General features: G+C 38.3%; 1 protein-coding gene and 3 non-coding genes across 6 annotated transcripts in view; 3 read left to right on the top strand and 1 right to left on the bottom strand.

Moving 5' to 3' along the window:
• The window catches only part of LOC114146972 (contactin-associated protein-like 4), a 108,701-nt gene that overhangs the window by 30,636 nt on the left and 65,622 nt on the right, over nucleotides 1–12,443 (bottom strand). For all 3 annotated transcript variants that reach the window (XR_003595996.1, XM_028021446.1, XM_028021445.1), the window contains exons 11-17: nucleotides 12,091–12,262; nucleotides 7,500–7,606; nucleotides 7,026–7,145; nucleotides 6,271–6,471; nucleotides 3,672–3,834; nucleotides 1,958–2,085; nucleotides 822–992 (exon numbers count right to left, since the gene is read on the bottom strand). Coding sequence is in view for 2 of the 3 variants with exons in the window: in XM_028021446.1 (XP_027877247.1) it covers nucleotides 822–992; nucleotides 1,958–2,085; nucleotides 3,672–3,834; nucleotides 6,271–6,471; nucleotides 7,026–7,145; nucleotides 7,500–7,606; nucleotides 12,091–12,262 (1,062 nt within the window). In the remaining variant the exon portion in view is untranslated. The remainder of the gene's footprint in view (nucleotides 1–821; nucleotides 993–1,957; nucleotides 2,086–3,671; nucleotides 3,835–6,270; nucleotides 6,472–7,025; nucleotides 7,146–7,499; nucleotides 7,607–12,090; nucleotides 12,263–12,443) is intronic.
• Nucleotides 9,069–9,151, top strand: trnal-uaa (transfer RNA leucine (anticodon UAA)). The gene has a single exon. It is a non-coding gene; the product is annotated as a tRNA-Leu (tRNA).
• On the top strand, nucleotides 10,562–10,644 carry trnal-uaa (transfer RNA leucine (anticodon UAA)). Its single transcript has one exon. It is a non-coding gene; the product is annotated as a tRNA-Leu (tRNA).
• Nucleotides 10,860–10,942, top strand: trnal-uaa (transfer RNA leucine (anticodon UAA)). Its single transcript has one exon. It is a non-coding gene; the product is annotated as a tRNA-Leu (tRNA).

The following is a 12,443-nucleotide window of genomic DNA, read 5'->3' as shown; positions in this document are numbered from 1 at the left end:
ACTCTTAACTGGACTGCACTTAAAATCTGGTCTCCACTTTATACCTTGCACATGTACAGAGCTAAATAACTTATATTTTACTGTCATTCCTGCACTTTATATTCTATATTTATATTTATATTCATATTTTATACTGTATTTTATTTTATTCTGGAGTAACCTCACAACATTGAAAGCTCAAAACATTGTCCTGAGCCGTATGCAACGAAATTTCGTTCTGTATACACCCTGTGCATGCAAAATGACAATAAAGTCAGTCTAAGTCTAAGTCTAAGTCTAAGTTCCTGCTCCAAGAGCAGAAATTGGACTACAGAAGAGGGAATTCTGGGTAAATACAACCAAAACAACCCGTAAGTCTAACGCTAGCGGCAGAAAAGGCTCATTTTGTCTTTTAGCAAAGACAAAATCTGATGCTATTCAGATTTTTGTTTACATTTTGAGAAGTTGCGCGCAGTGTCTTCTACAGAGGTTTTTGTGTTGCTTCCGTCAGTGTCTTGGTGCAGCGCCCCCACAGGTGAGGAAGGGAACAGGTTTTTCAATGCAGTGCAGTGAGAAAGAGAACCACAGCAGCTGGTAGATTTCACCGGATAGATTTCACAATCTCAAATCAATCTCAATTAAAAGAGCCCAAATAAAGTCCAGGCCCCTTAGTCCGTCTCATTCAGGGAATTTCAAATCAAAAAACAACATTTCCTTCTCTGCAGGATTTTTCCAACCACACTGCATTCCCTGGGTGTGAGCAGATTAAAGCTTCCAGGTTTTACTGGCACATCATCCTAATCCGCGTCAAATCCGTGCCCTCGGGCTTCTGCCGCACTCACAGCTCAACTCGATGCGTATGAAGTCTTTGATGCCCAGGTTTTCCAAGAACACCCCGAAGGAAGCAGTGGTCTTAAAGAAGAAAGAGACGTCTGCGCTCAGCTCTCCGTGGAAGGTGGGAAAGTGGAGGTACGACGTCTCCTGGTCGAAAAATGCCGCGTTCCAGAAGTTTTCTGTGGAACAGAAATATGGCTATCACACAACTACCAACAGAGCAGCCATATCTGACAAAATAGCTCAGAGTTACATTGATAATTATTCAGATTTTATTACAGCCGGAAACTAGGGATCAGGTTTTCATCTGATCCAACATGATACCTACTGTACCTTCATGCCAGAACATTAAGGCTCATGTTCTGGTCAGAACCATCTGAGCCACATTAAAACAGTTACAAAGTCGGCCTTCTATCAGCTGAAGAACATCTCCAGAATTAGAGGACTAATGTCTCAGCGAGATCTAGAGAAACTCATCCATGTGCTTATCTTTAGTCGTATTGATTACTGCAACAGTGTCTTCACAGGTCTGACTAAAAAATCAATCAGTTCCATAACGCTGCTGCTGGCGTTCTGACTAAAACCAGGAAGATAGAGCACATAACGCAGTTTTAAAGTCCTTCCCCTGGCTCTCTGTAGTTCAGAAAATGGACTTTAAAATACTGTTGTTAGTTTATAAATCACTGGCCGTCTTAGCACCACAATACATTAAAGATCTGTTGTTGTATCAACCTTCCAGACCTCTCAGGTCTTCTGGTTCTGCTCTGCATCCAAAACCAGAACCAAACATGGAGAAGCAGCATTCAGCTTCTATGCACCATCAATCTGGAATAAACTTCCAGAAAACAGCAAAACAGCTGAAACACTGACTTTCTTTAGATCAAGACTAAAAACTGACCTGTTTAGAGTTGCTTTTGATTAATAATAAATGAAACATTGACCAACATATTTGAAGAGTTTGATGATGGCACTTATCAAAATGTAATGTTTTTCTCAATTGTTGGCTGTATGGTGTTTTATATGACTCTGTATTTTTGTCCAGACAATTAATTACTCCCCCAGTAAATTCACAAGACAGAACATTAAACTTAAATGGGATGCCAAAAAGCTATAATACCAGTGATTAAACCAGTGATTGACTTACTGTCGCCATGACACTGGAGCGACCCCACCCTGTAAGCAGCTTCTGAACCGGGCCTCTGAACGTCCCCGAGCACCAGCGATCGGACCGGCAGGCTCTCCTTATGGGAAATAAAACCCGAATCTTCGCTCCTTTGAGAGGAATAGGAGAAAAAGATCAGATAGGATGAAATTCAGGCATTTTCAAGGGATTTCGAGCACCTGTATAGAATATAAATCACAAGAACTGATGGAAATAAGAGAGAGAAATGCTAAATTAGGTAAAAAGAGATGAAGGCATGAAAGCATGATGACAAAGGGAGATGTTGGAAAAGTAAAAGATTAAAGAAAAAATGAGTCAAACATGGAGGAACAAAAGAGGAGATGAGAAGCAGGAAGATGGGAGTAAAATGAAATGAAGCCGCAGGATAAATTACTGTCTCATGCTTTCACATGTTTCCTAATTAGTCTAATTAGTTTGAACAAAACTACAGCAGCAACAGCTTGATTTGGCTTTTTATTCAGCTTTTTCTCCTAAGGATGACAATCTCACTAGCCAGCCAGATTGAGTCAGATCTGACAGTTAATTCTCCGTCTCAGCCGAGCAAGCGGCTCTGTGCATTTACACCTGTGTTCAGGTGTCAGGTGAGAATCTACCTGAGAGCAGGACAGGTTTTATAGTGAAGTATGGTAGGAGAAATATGACTCTACTAATAAAAGGGGCAATTATTTGGACTGTAATGTCAACTAATTTAGTGATCGGTTAATCGTTAACTGGAGCATACAGACTCAAAAACACAGTGAGAGCAGTAATTAAGTCAAAACTGTACAAAAAATATATTTATTTAAATATATTCTACTCAGAACTGCTCAAGTGTCAGTTTTAGCTTCGTCTAGTTCAAATTCACTAAATAAAATATCTTATTAAGCACATTTTCCAACTAATTATTGACCAGTTAATCTAAAAGATATTCAAGCTCTTTGTTGTATTAATGTTAAGATAAAAACACAAAGGGTTGAGCACTAAAACATTTCAGGCAATAAAACATAGAGGAAGAAAAATTTAATTATGTTTATTAAACATATATTTTAAAAAAATTGAATTACAACAGGGCTGCACAGTGGCGCAGTTGGTAGCACTGTTGCCTTGCAGCAAGAAGGTCCTGGGTTCGATTCCCGGCCGGGGTCTTTCTGCATGGAGTTTGCATGTTCTCCCTGTGCATGCGTGGGTTCTCTCCGGGTACTCCGGCTTCCTCCCACGGTCCAAAAACATGACTGTCAGGTCAATTGGTTTCTCTAAATTCTCCCTAGGTGTGAGTGTGTGTGTGCATGGTTGTTTGTCCTGTATGTCTCTGTGTTGCCCTGCGACAGACTGGCGACCTGTCCAGGGTGTACCCCGCCTCTCGCCCGGAATGTAGCTGGAGATGGGCGCCAGCAACCCTCCCGACCCCATTAGGGACAAAGGGTGAACGGACAATGGATGGATGGATGGAATTACAACATAAATAATTAAATTCTAATATTAAGAATGTTATAATTTTATAAATTACAAACATTTTAATATAATAAAACCCTTAAAAGGTTGCAGAAAAATTTAGCAAATTCTGCAAACTATAAATGTTTTACTTTAATTAATTAATTTTTTATTTATTTATTTAAAAAATATGTAATTTTTAAAAAATTGTTACATAAAGTTTCTACAGAATGTGCCACTTTTTTGTGTTAAAGGTTGTTAGTACCACTCCATCCGGTCGGCGTCACAGTTGCAGTAAAGCTGTGGATCCACGCAGTCGCCCTGCAGGCCGCAGGCACACTGCTGGCTGCCTGGATGAGCTCCTCCCCAGTAGGTCTGGACCAGTCCGGTACCGGGCCCGCCGAGCCACCAGCTGAACGGAGACCCCTCTGGAACACAAACAGCACCCTTCACCTCATTATTCATCATCCAGAGGCTTTTTAACTCAAACTTTGGCTTTAAACTCTGCTTATGTTTGCCATCTAAAGTGATTTACAGTAAAATGTAACAGTAGGAATACTGAAGAACCCTTTGGAAGGATCTGGACTGGACCAGGCAGCCGTCCTCATCTCTAAGTCTATATGAAGTTGAAACAGAGGGATGTTTGCCAGCTCCTGAAAATAATGCTGCGATACAGCAGATGATGACAGAATACACACTGTGAAGGCGCTCAGTCGGCGCTTCTTTTGTTTTCCAGCAAGCAGCAAGGAGGTTATATTGAGACTTCTATTCCTCGTCTCTTTCTTACTCATATATCACTGTCTGCTAAGCTTTCAACCAACGTTTCTATTACATGACAGAGAAAACGTTGCTTTGCCTCGCATATTTCTGTAACGTTCTCTCTTATAATTTCTTACTTTTGGACAGTTGCTGTGATGCATAATAACTGTGGCAACAAGGTGTTGTGCTTTTTACAGCTGATTAGCATCTAAAAAGCTCAGATAATGCTTGAACTATGACCCCAAATCTCAGAGGCGTAAATAAGAGCAGAAACGAAGAGCAGATCATCATCACTTCTGACGATCATAACAGGAGTTTCAGAGCTTGTTTTAAGTCTATAATCTATTAATATTGATGAAAAATTTTTATTACATAACTTATAAAATGAGAAAAATATTTTGTACGGTGAAATAATCTGCCAGTGGAACTAGTCATAGTTCATCAATATTAAGGAATTAATTACTTAAAAGTTAGTTTCATTTTATTTCACATATACTTAGATACTAGACCTAAAATGCTCCCCTGCTCAGCTCCTTCAGACTAGCCAGCACCAGTTAGCAAACACCCGGTGGAACTGCGCATCAGCTCATCTCATTATACGAGCTACTTCTCAGTGAAACTCTGGTAAAAACAGTTCTTAAAGAGATAGAGTTGTTGAATTGCAAAGTCAGATTTCTATTTTTAAAACGCTGTATACCTACAGCATTTCCACAACTGAAGGTAACATAGTTACTTGATTGTGCTATAAATGTGCCTAGAAAAAGTAAATTCTGCCCTTTTTGTCATGATGTATGTTTTGATGGTGGATCCATATGCAGAAAGACTTTGCATAAATGATGGATAAACATCCACAAATCACAGGGAGCCAGAGCAGAACAAAAATCATAAATCCAAGCAAAAAGACAACAGGGAACCTGGGAAGAACCAGGGCAAATAACAGGGTGTGAAGGGAGGAATCAGCAGGGAATAACAGAGAATAAGTTGTGCACAAACTGGGTGTATTGATTACTGAACAAGGATCAGTACTGTTTCTGATTAGAAACAGTTTGCAGGTATGAGGGGAGAGAGGGAAATAAATCTAACACTAAAGATTAATTAGACCTAAGAAACTTAATTGACAAAGAATAAAAAAGACAAGAAATAAACATAATAAATTGTAATCTCTGACAAAGGATTGAACCAAAGTAAAACAGAAACATGACTGATCAAATCAAAGAAAAGGATTGAAATAAAAAAACCTCAAAACCAACTCAAACAACCTGAGATCCTGACACTTTTAAGTTTAGCTCATCATCTTTAGAAAAGACTTGGCATTTTTCATTCAATTAAACCTTTAAAATAATAAACAAGATGCTAAAATACCAAACAAGATACTGCTGAAGGAGTAAAATCTGTCAATTTGAACAAAATCTGTTTTTTAGCGATCTGTGTTGTTAATTCAGAAATCTGAAGCTACCTGATGATCAAAGAGATTTTATTTCTGTTTCAAACATGACCATCGTTTAATATTTGAGGCCAGACTTTGGGCAAACTGAAGGAAAAGCTGTGAAATAAGATTATTTATCGCCCTCAGATAAGATTAGGAGATTAAAGGGATTAGGATTATATGGTTGAGTAGTGAGATCAACCTTTGAATAATTAAAATATGACCTCATACACAGACTGAAATACAAACAAATAAAAGCACCTGAGTTTCCCCTCATATATTTTTTTAGGAAAAACTCTTAAGCACTAACTTACTCATCTGTTTTGTAAGCTTTCAGCTGAATAAAGTTTGTCATCTGTGTTGAAGTTTTGGTTACCAGCTGTTAAGAATTCATCAAGTAACTAGCTGTTTAGATTCATGCTCTTATTTTGAAACTTGCAGGAACAACATAAATATATAAACATAAATACAATATTTAAGGGTGTTATAAAATATGTAAATTGTAATGTCAGAGTCAAATTGGTGCTTGAGAATTGTAGTCTTTCCTTGGCCGATATAAGCTAAATTGAAGTTAGCACTTTAGCATTAGCTTCTGCTAAATATGGTGTTAGCATAACTAACCTTATAGTTTGTGGTGCCAATCACTGCCAACATGCATAATTGATTACATCAAATCTACCTTGAGTGTTGAGTAGGCGGGACTTCCTGCACTGATAGGACAGTTCCTGTTGGCAGTGCTCTGATTGGTGGATGATGGCAACTAGTTGCTCCTCTTCAGACATGTAGTCAAAGTGAACCAAATGCTGGTTTTCCCCCGGAGAGGATCGAACTTTGGTGAGCTCTGTGTTGTTGTGCTGGACCACCATCCAGGTGTTCTCATCTGGTGACGATAAGGTGATAAATATTAATGATTATCACTGAAAGAAACATTACAGCGTAAAATTTATGTCCAACAGAAGTAGAAGAAGTCAGAAATATATAAACAATGAAGTGACCTCGTCATAGACAAATGTGGAGGGAGAAAAACTTCCTGCTTTGAAAATTATTCTTCTTTCTGTTTCCAAACATTAACTCTGTGCTTCTGAAGAGTTGAAATAAAAGTAGTTTATAACTTTGTCCATTAAATTTGTATGAAATAACTATTTATCTAAAAGTGTGTCAAATAAATGTTGACTCTGTTAAACATGTCAACGATCTGACATTATATTAAACATGTTCTGGGACAAATCGAAGACAATCAAAGCAATTAAAAGTTGCTTCGATTGAGGAGATAACAAATATCAAACATACAACACCAATCTGTTTATACAACCAATAAACAAACAGGACAGACGTGGTTATGTAGAATAAAAGATGAGGAAGATCAGCTGTAATTATGAAACCCTGTAAAACATTAATGAGGAATGACGGACTGAGAGTGTGTGTGTGTGTCACCTGTCATGTTGCAGTAGACCAGCTGTGGTTTGATGGGTCCGCTGCCGTCCACGTCGATGTAAAAATATCCCGGCGTGTTATCGCTGTGTTTGTACGCTTCACAGGACTCCTCATACGCCGCTGGGAGGAAAAATAATGAGAACATCGTCAGAAGGCTGGAAAAGGAGGAAGAAAACTGCTCAACATGGGGGTTACTTCATATGTAGAGATCACAGCAAGAAAAATAATCTGAGGTTTTATGTCTGAGGAACATCAGTAAACCAAATCAGTTTATAAAATACTTTTATTCAACACACACAATGAAGAGTTAGAAAACATTTTTCATTGAAACACAATAAATTCCAGCTGGAACCTTTGAATTTGTGTGTTTCTGGTACACCCATTAATATGACGCACAATAATATCAGCTTCTACAGCTGAAAAAGCTGCAGAAAGGCACTTTGCGCCAATCTGGGATGAAATAACATGACTCACAGCTGTGACAGGTGGCGCCGCTGTAGCCGCTGTCGGAGCAGTTACAGTGGAAGACGGTCCAGGTCTGACTGCAGAGGCCGCCATGTTCACAGTGACTGGGAGAGCACCTAAAACAGGAGAAGATTATCTTTTTACCAAGAGACATTCTCATTAACTCTAAAATATTATGTGGAGCAAAGTGCATTTAAATCATCCAAAAATGAAGAACAGATAGAATTATGAAAGCACAAATACAGGAAGACGCAGAAAAGACACTATAAATCAACTTAAACATATAAAATTAGAGTTTCAAAGTGTCATTCTCTCATTACTTTTTTTGTTTGCAGTCATAATCAAAACAATAAATGCTCATTTGTGCTTCCTAAAAATGGAGCTAAACGGAAGAAGATACAGTGAAAAAAAGTAGAGGCTCAAGAACTGAGCCCTGTGGGACGCCGCATGGAAGAGAAACAGAGGAAGACGTCCTTGGTGTCAAACAGACGGTATCTCAAATATCTATAAAATGCTCATCACGTGATTCACAGTATCAGTCTCCTAAACCGCTAATCCACTGATAGCAGAGCTACGTTTTTTGTTTAGCACTATGGCTAACTTTGAAAATGTTTAGCGCACTTAGTTTCCCTAAAAGTTTTACTTGGCTATTTTGTAAACTTTCAGTTGAATAAAGTTCGACATCAGTTTGACTTTTGAGAATTCCTTCATTAGTTAGACCTTTACATTGATGCTCCTGTTTTGATGAAGACAGTTTACGCATCATTTGTATCCAAAAAATAGTAAAATACCACATTTAAAGTTCAGTTACAGCTATAAAATAATTAGAAGTTTCTCTGTTTCATGTGCAAATGTGACTCTGATTAGAGTAAATTGTCTCAGAGAGCTGAAGAAAGTCTCAAGAAACTCAGAAAGCTTCTGAGAGTAAAAGACAGTTAATACAATCAAACAAATGGGCTCAATGGAAACTTCTAGCGTTCAAATGTTTGATCAAAAGATCTGACAAGCTTTCAACATCACAGACAGAAAATCATGGCAAAGAACAGAGGCATTTTGCTGCTTTGTACCTAAAGAAACTACCTTCAAACTGAGTCCATCATCACTGAAAACTCAACGCTCCACATGCACTGAAAGTTTAGCAATGATGGTTCTAATGATGAAAAGCCGTAGCTTTATGTTTAGAGGTGAGTAAAAAAGATGCAAAGGGCACAGATGGGTGTAGAGAACAGCAATTTTCAGCAGTTTCTTTTTCCTCTATAACCGTGCTTTTTGAAAGCAGATAAATTTGCTTGTTTGACTGCATGCTGATGCTTTAAGTGCGATTCGAAGGAACACCTGATAGTCAGGTAGATTCGGTTCGACTGAGGTCCAAAAATCCAATATTTGCTATATTTTCAGCTGCTGTGGTTCTCTTTCACACTGCAACCAAACCTGACATGCAAATTAATCAAATACTCAGCAAAATAGACTCATCTACTAAAATCACTCTGTTGCAGACACAACTATGAATGGATTGAAGGTCTTCACAATATCAAAACAGAACAATCAAAGGCTTGATAATGACCTGTGGCCTGTATAACCAGGATGGCCGAGTGGTTAAGGCGTTGGACTTAAGATCCAATGGGCAAAAGTCCACGTGGGTTCGAACCCCACTCCTGGTAGAACAGTTAGAATTTTATCACACATACTATCAGCAACTTCTGACATGTGGAAGAGTGGAGTTAACTTCTTATATTGGATGTAAAATTAAGCCTAAAGAGGTTAAGGCTGTTTTACCACCTGCTAGTTCGATAGATTTGGCTTGTCTGGGGACCAAAACTACAACATTTGTTACATTTTCAGCAGGTGCAGTTCTCTTTCACACTGCACTGTGTCAAACGATCAAATTCATTGAGCAACCTGTTCCCCTCCTCACCTGCGGGGGCACTGCACCCAGAATCACTGAAGGAAAGAACATGAAAACCTCTGAAGAAGACACTGAATGCATCTTCCTTCCTTCTATAACCTGTGATTTCATTGAAAAAAGTAGATGCTGCAAGGCTTATTTTTCATAAAGATACACTAAAGCGAGTGCAGCACATACTACAGTTAAAATACAGTAAAGTTACTTTCTAATAATTCATACCAAGCTCTTTAGAAAGAGACAAAAATTTTACGTTTTTAGGTTTTCCAAAGAATGCATCAAAGAAGCTAAGCAAAGCATTTCTGTCAGAAGTTTTGCAATAAGGGCAATAAGGGCAGAGCTGCTGATCCAGTTCCTGTCATCAGACTGATCGCTCTGATCAATTAAACGCGTGGCTGCTTTTGTGTGTTGCTTATTGTGGGGGTTGCTTTGCCCTTTAGACTGGACACAGACACGCAAACACAGATGTAATAGTTTGATCTGAGGTCAGACAAGCGTACGGAAGGTGGGTCCGCAACTCAATTTTCCTCATAACTTCATATCTCATGGACCCTGAATTTAATCAGAGTGGGAGTGTGGAGAGCTGTGATTTTATTTCTCTTTTTCTGTTTCAGTGAGCAGTCAGATCTGTGTGTGGGAGCTGAACATCACAGCGGTGACATTCTTGTACTTTTGTTTCTTAACTTTTTGGCCTTAAAGGCTCCAGAAAAAAAGATTTAAGGTCAAAGCAATTCAGATAATCCAGAGCAAAAAAGGTACTCAGCTATTATATCTGACATTCTTAGGGTTGGGACATAACCAAAAAAGTCAGGATAAAAGTTGACTGCACAAGCTTTTTCTTATCATCATTTAGCAACAAAAAATATTTTTGCTAACATTTTTTCCATTCCAAAAGGATCTTATTTTAAGGTGTGGACATTTTTCTCCCACTATAAGGGAGTGTTGCGCTTATGTGTGATGGCAATTTTACACAAATTTTGTTTAATTTGAAGAAGGTGAGTTGGCCAACTTCACTCAGGTGAGGGGTAACTCCTAAACATTTTACTTTAATGGTAAATAAAAATGTTCAGTCAATGTCCTTCAATTTTGTTGAAGGTTTTCAGGATCAGCTTTTAAAATTAATCTTTTTTTTAATGTCAGGTTTCAAGTGAGCTTATATCATCAGAGCACCAGGATGGCCAAGTGGTTAAGGCGTTGGACTTAAGCTCCAATGGACAGATGTCCTCGTGGGTTTGATCCCCACTCCTGCGGTAAATCCTCACCAGTTATCTCCTGAAAAGTGTTGAGGTCTATGTTGCACTAGAAGTAAACAGAACTAGAGGATATCGAGGTCTTATAATAATCTTTCAGAGGAACTAGTATAGCATTTTAAAGTACCTTGCTGAAAATGTACTTGTTAGTGTTCTAAAATACTTGTTGGAAACTAGACCAAAAATAATTGTGTTTTTGCAATGAACCCACTATGCACCAGGATGGCCGAGTGGTTAAGGCGTTGGACTTAAGATCCAATGGACAGATGTCCTCGTGGGTTCGATCCCCACTCCTGGTATTTGATTAACTGTATCCAGTTCTTCTGGTAGGGGCAATGGGAACCAAAAGATGTTAAATATAGTACTAAAGCAACCTGGATAACGTTGTTGAAAGTTACCAAAGGTAAATTTTGAGCCTGCATTTATAATCTATATAGAGTTACTAAATAGTATGTGTAGAGGGATAAACCTGAGTGAAATCAAACAAAATTGACGTTTGCTATTTTTTAAAGATATTGATACATGTTTCAAGAAGTCATCGAATGTTAACAAGCTCCGCAACTTTAACAAAATCAAATGAATCTGGTGTCAATTAACTGTGTAACAAGTTAATTGAATTATAGCAATCAGGATGGCTGAGTGGTTAAGGTGTTGGACTTAAGCTCCAATGGACAGATGTCCTCATGGGTTTGAACCCAACTCCTGCTACCATCTTTAAAGGATAAACTATATTCCAGTCTTCCTAGCAGAGGCAGTTGAAACAAGACTGAATTTGAGTTAAAATAATTCTTGGACTCTTATGATGGTCCACCTTCTTAAATTACATTAGTATTAGGGATAATTAACGCGATCTAAGTGTTTCATATGAGTGAAATATTATTGATTCATTTTATGTTTTAAAATGGTGGCGTGACCTTCTCTCCTGGCCTTTGTTTTATGTTTTTAAGCAGTTAGGAGGCACGGTGGGAAACCTGAAACTGCTGCTGCGCCAGCTACTCAGCAGGTTAGAAGCTGGGTTTGGATCAGAGTGCAGTGAATATTTTATATATTGAATATTCTATCAAATTATTGATTTTGATCACATGTTGGTCATGATATCAATTATTATTCATTGATTGTACATCAATAATTAGAAAGGAATTATAATTTTTCAGATAACATCAAAAATGAAGGCAAATACAATCGTATTAATTGATTTTGTGAATCGTTGTAACCAGGAGGAAATGTATCTCTAAGGTTTTCTGCCAAACCTTCCACTCTCTTCTGCTGGACAGTAAATAATTTTCCAGCAGAAATAGTACATTAACTCTGTACCAAATATAAACAGAATCCATAACCATACTTCCCAGAAAATCATTGCAGCAAACACAGATTTGTGTTTACTGAAACCATCTGGAAAATCCCGTTCAAACTACAGACCGACAGGAAGCATTCTGGAGACCCTGACCTGTCGATGATGCCGCACATGTCGATCTGGAGTTGGCTGTAGTTTCCCAGAAGCCTTTGCTGCACCATGATGAGGTCGACTGGCTGGTTGTCCAAAGCGAGGAGACGCATGCAGCCCTGGAAAGTGTCGTGAGGGTTTTTACATTCCTGATTATAATCTTCAGCAGGACAACCTTGAAAAAGCAGCAGAGAGGAGATTAAAATGCAGCAGGAAAGATTATATCGATTAAACGTAATGAGAGCAAATACCAAGTAAAATTATATACAAAACTAACATGAAATTAAATTGATAGACATGCTCTAAGTTGGAGTAACCCTCTGATTTGGTTCTTATCATGTTGAAGTTGATACCGT

The sequence above is a fragment of the Xiphophorus couchianus genome, chromosome 6 (assembly GCF_001444195.1).
Source record: "Xiphophorus couchianus chromosome 6, X_couchianus-1.0, whole genome shotgun sequence".
NCBI lineage: Eukaryota > Metazoa > Chordata > Actinopteri > Cyprinodontiformes > Poeciliidae > Xiphophorus > Xiphophorus couchianus.
This window is presented reverse-complemented; position numbering and strand designations above follow the sequence as displayed.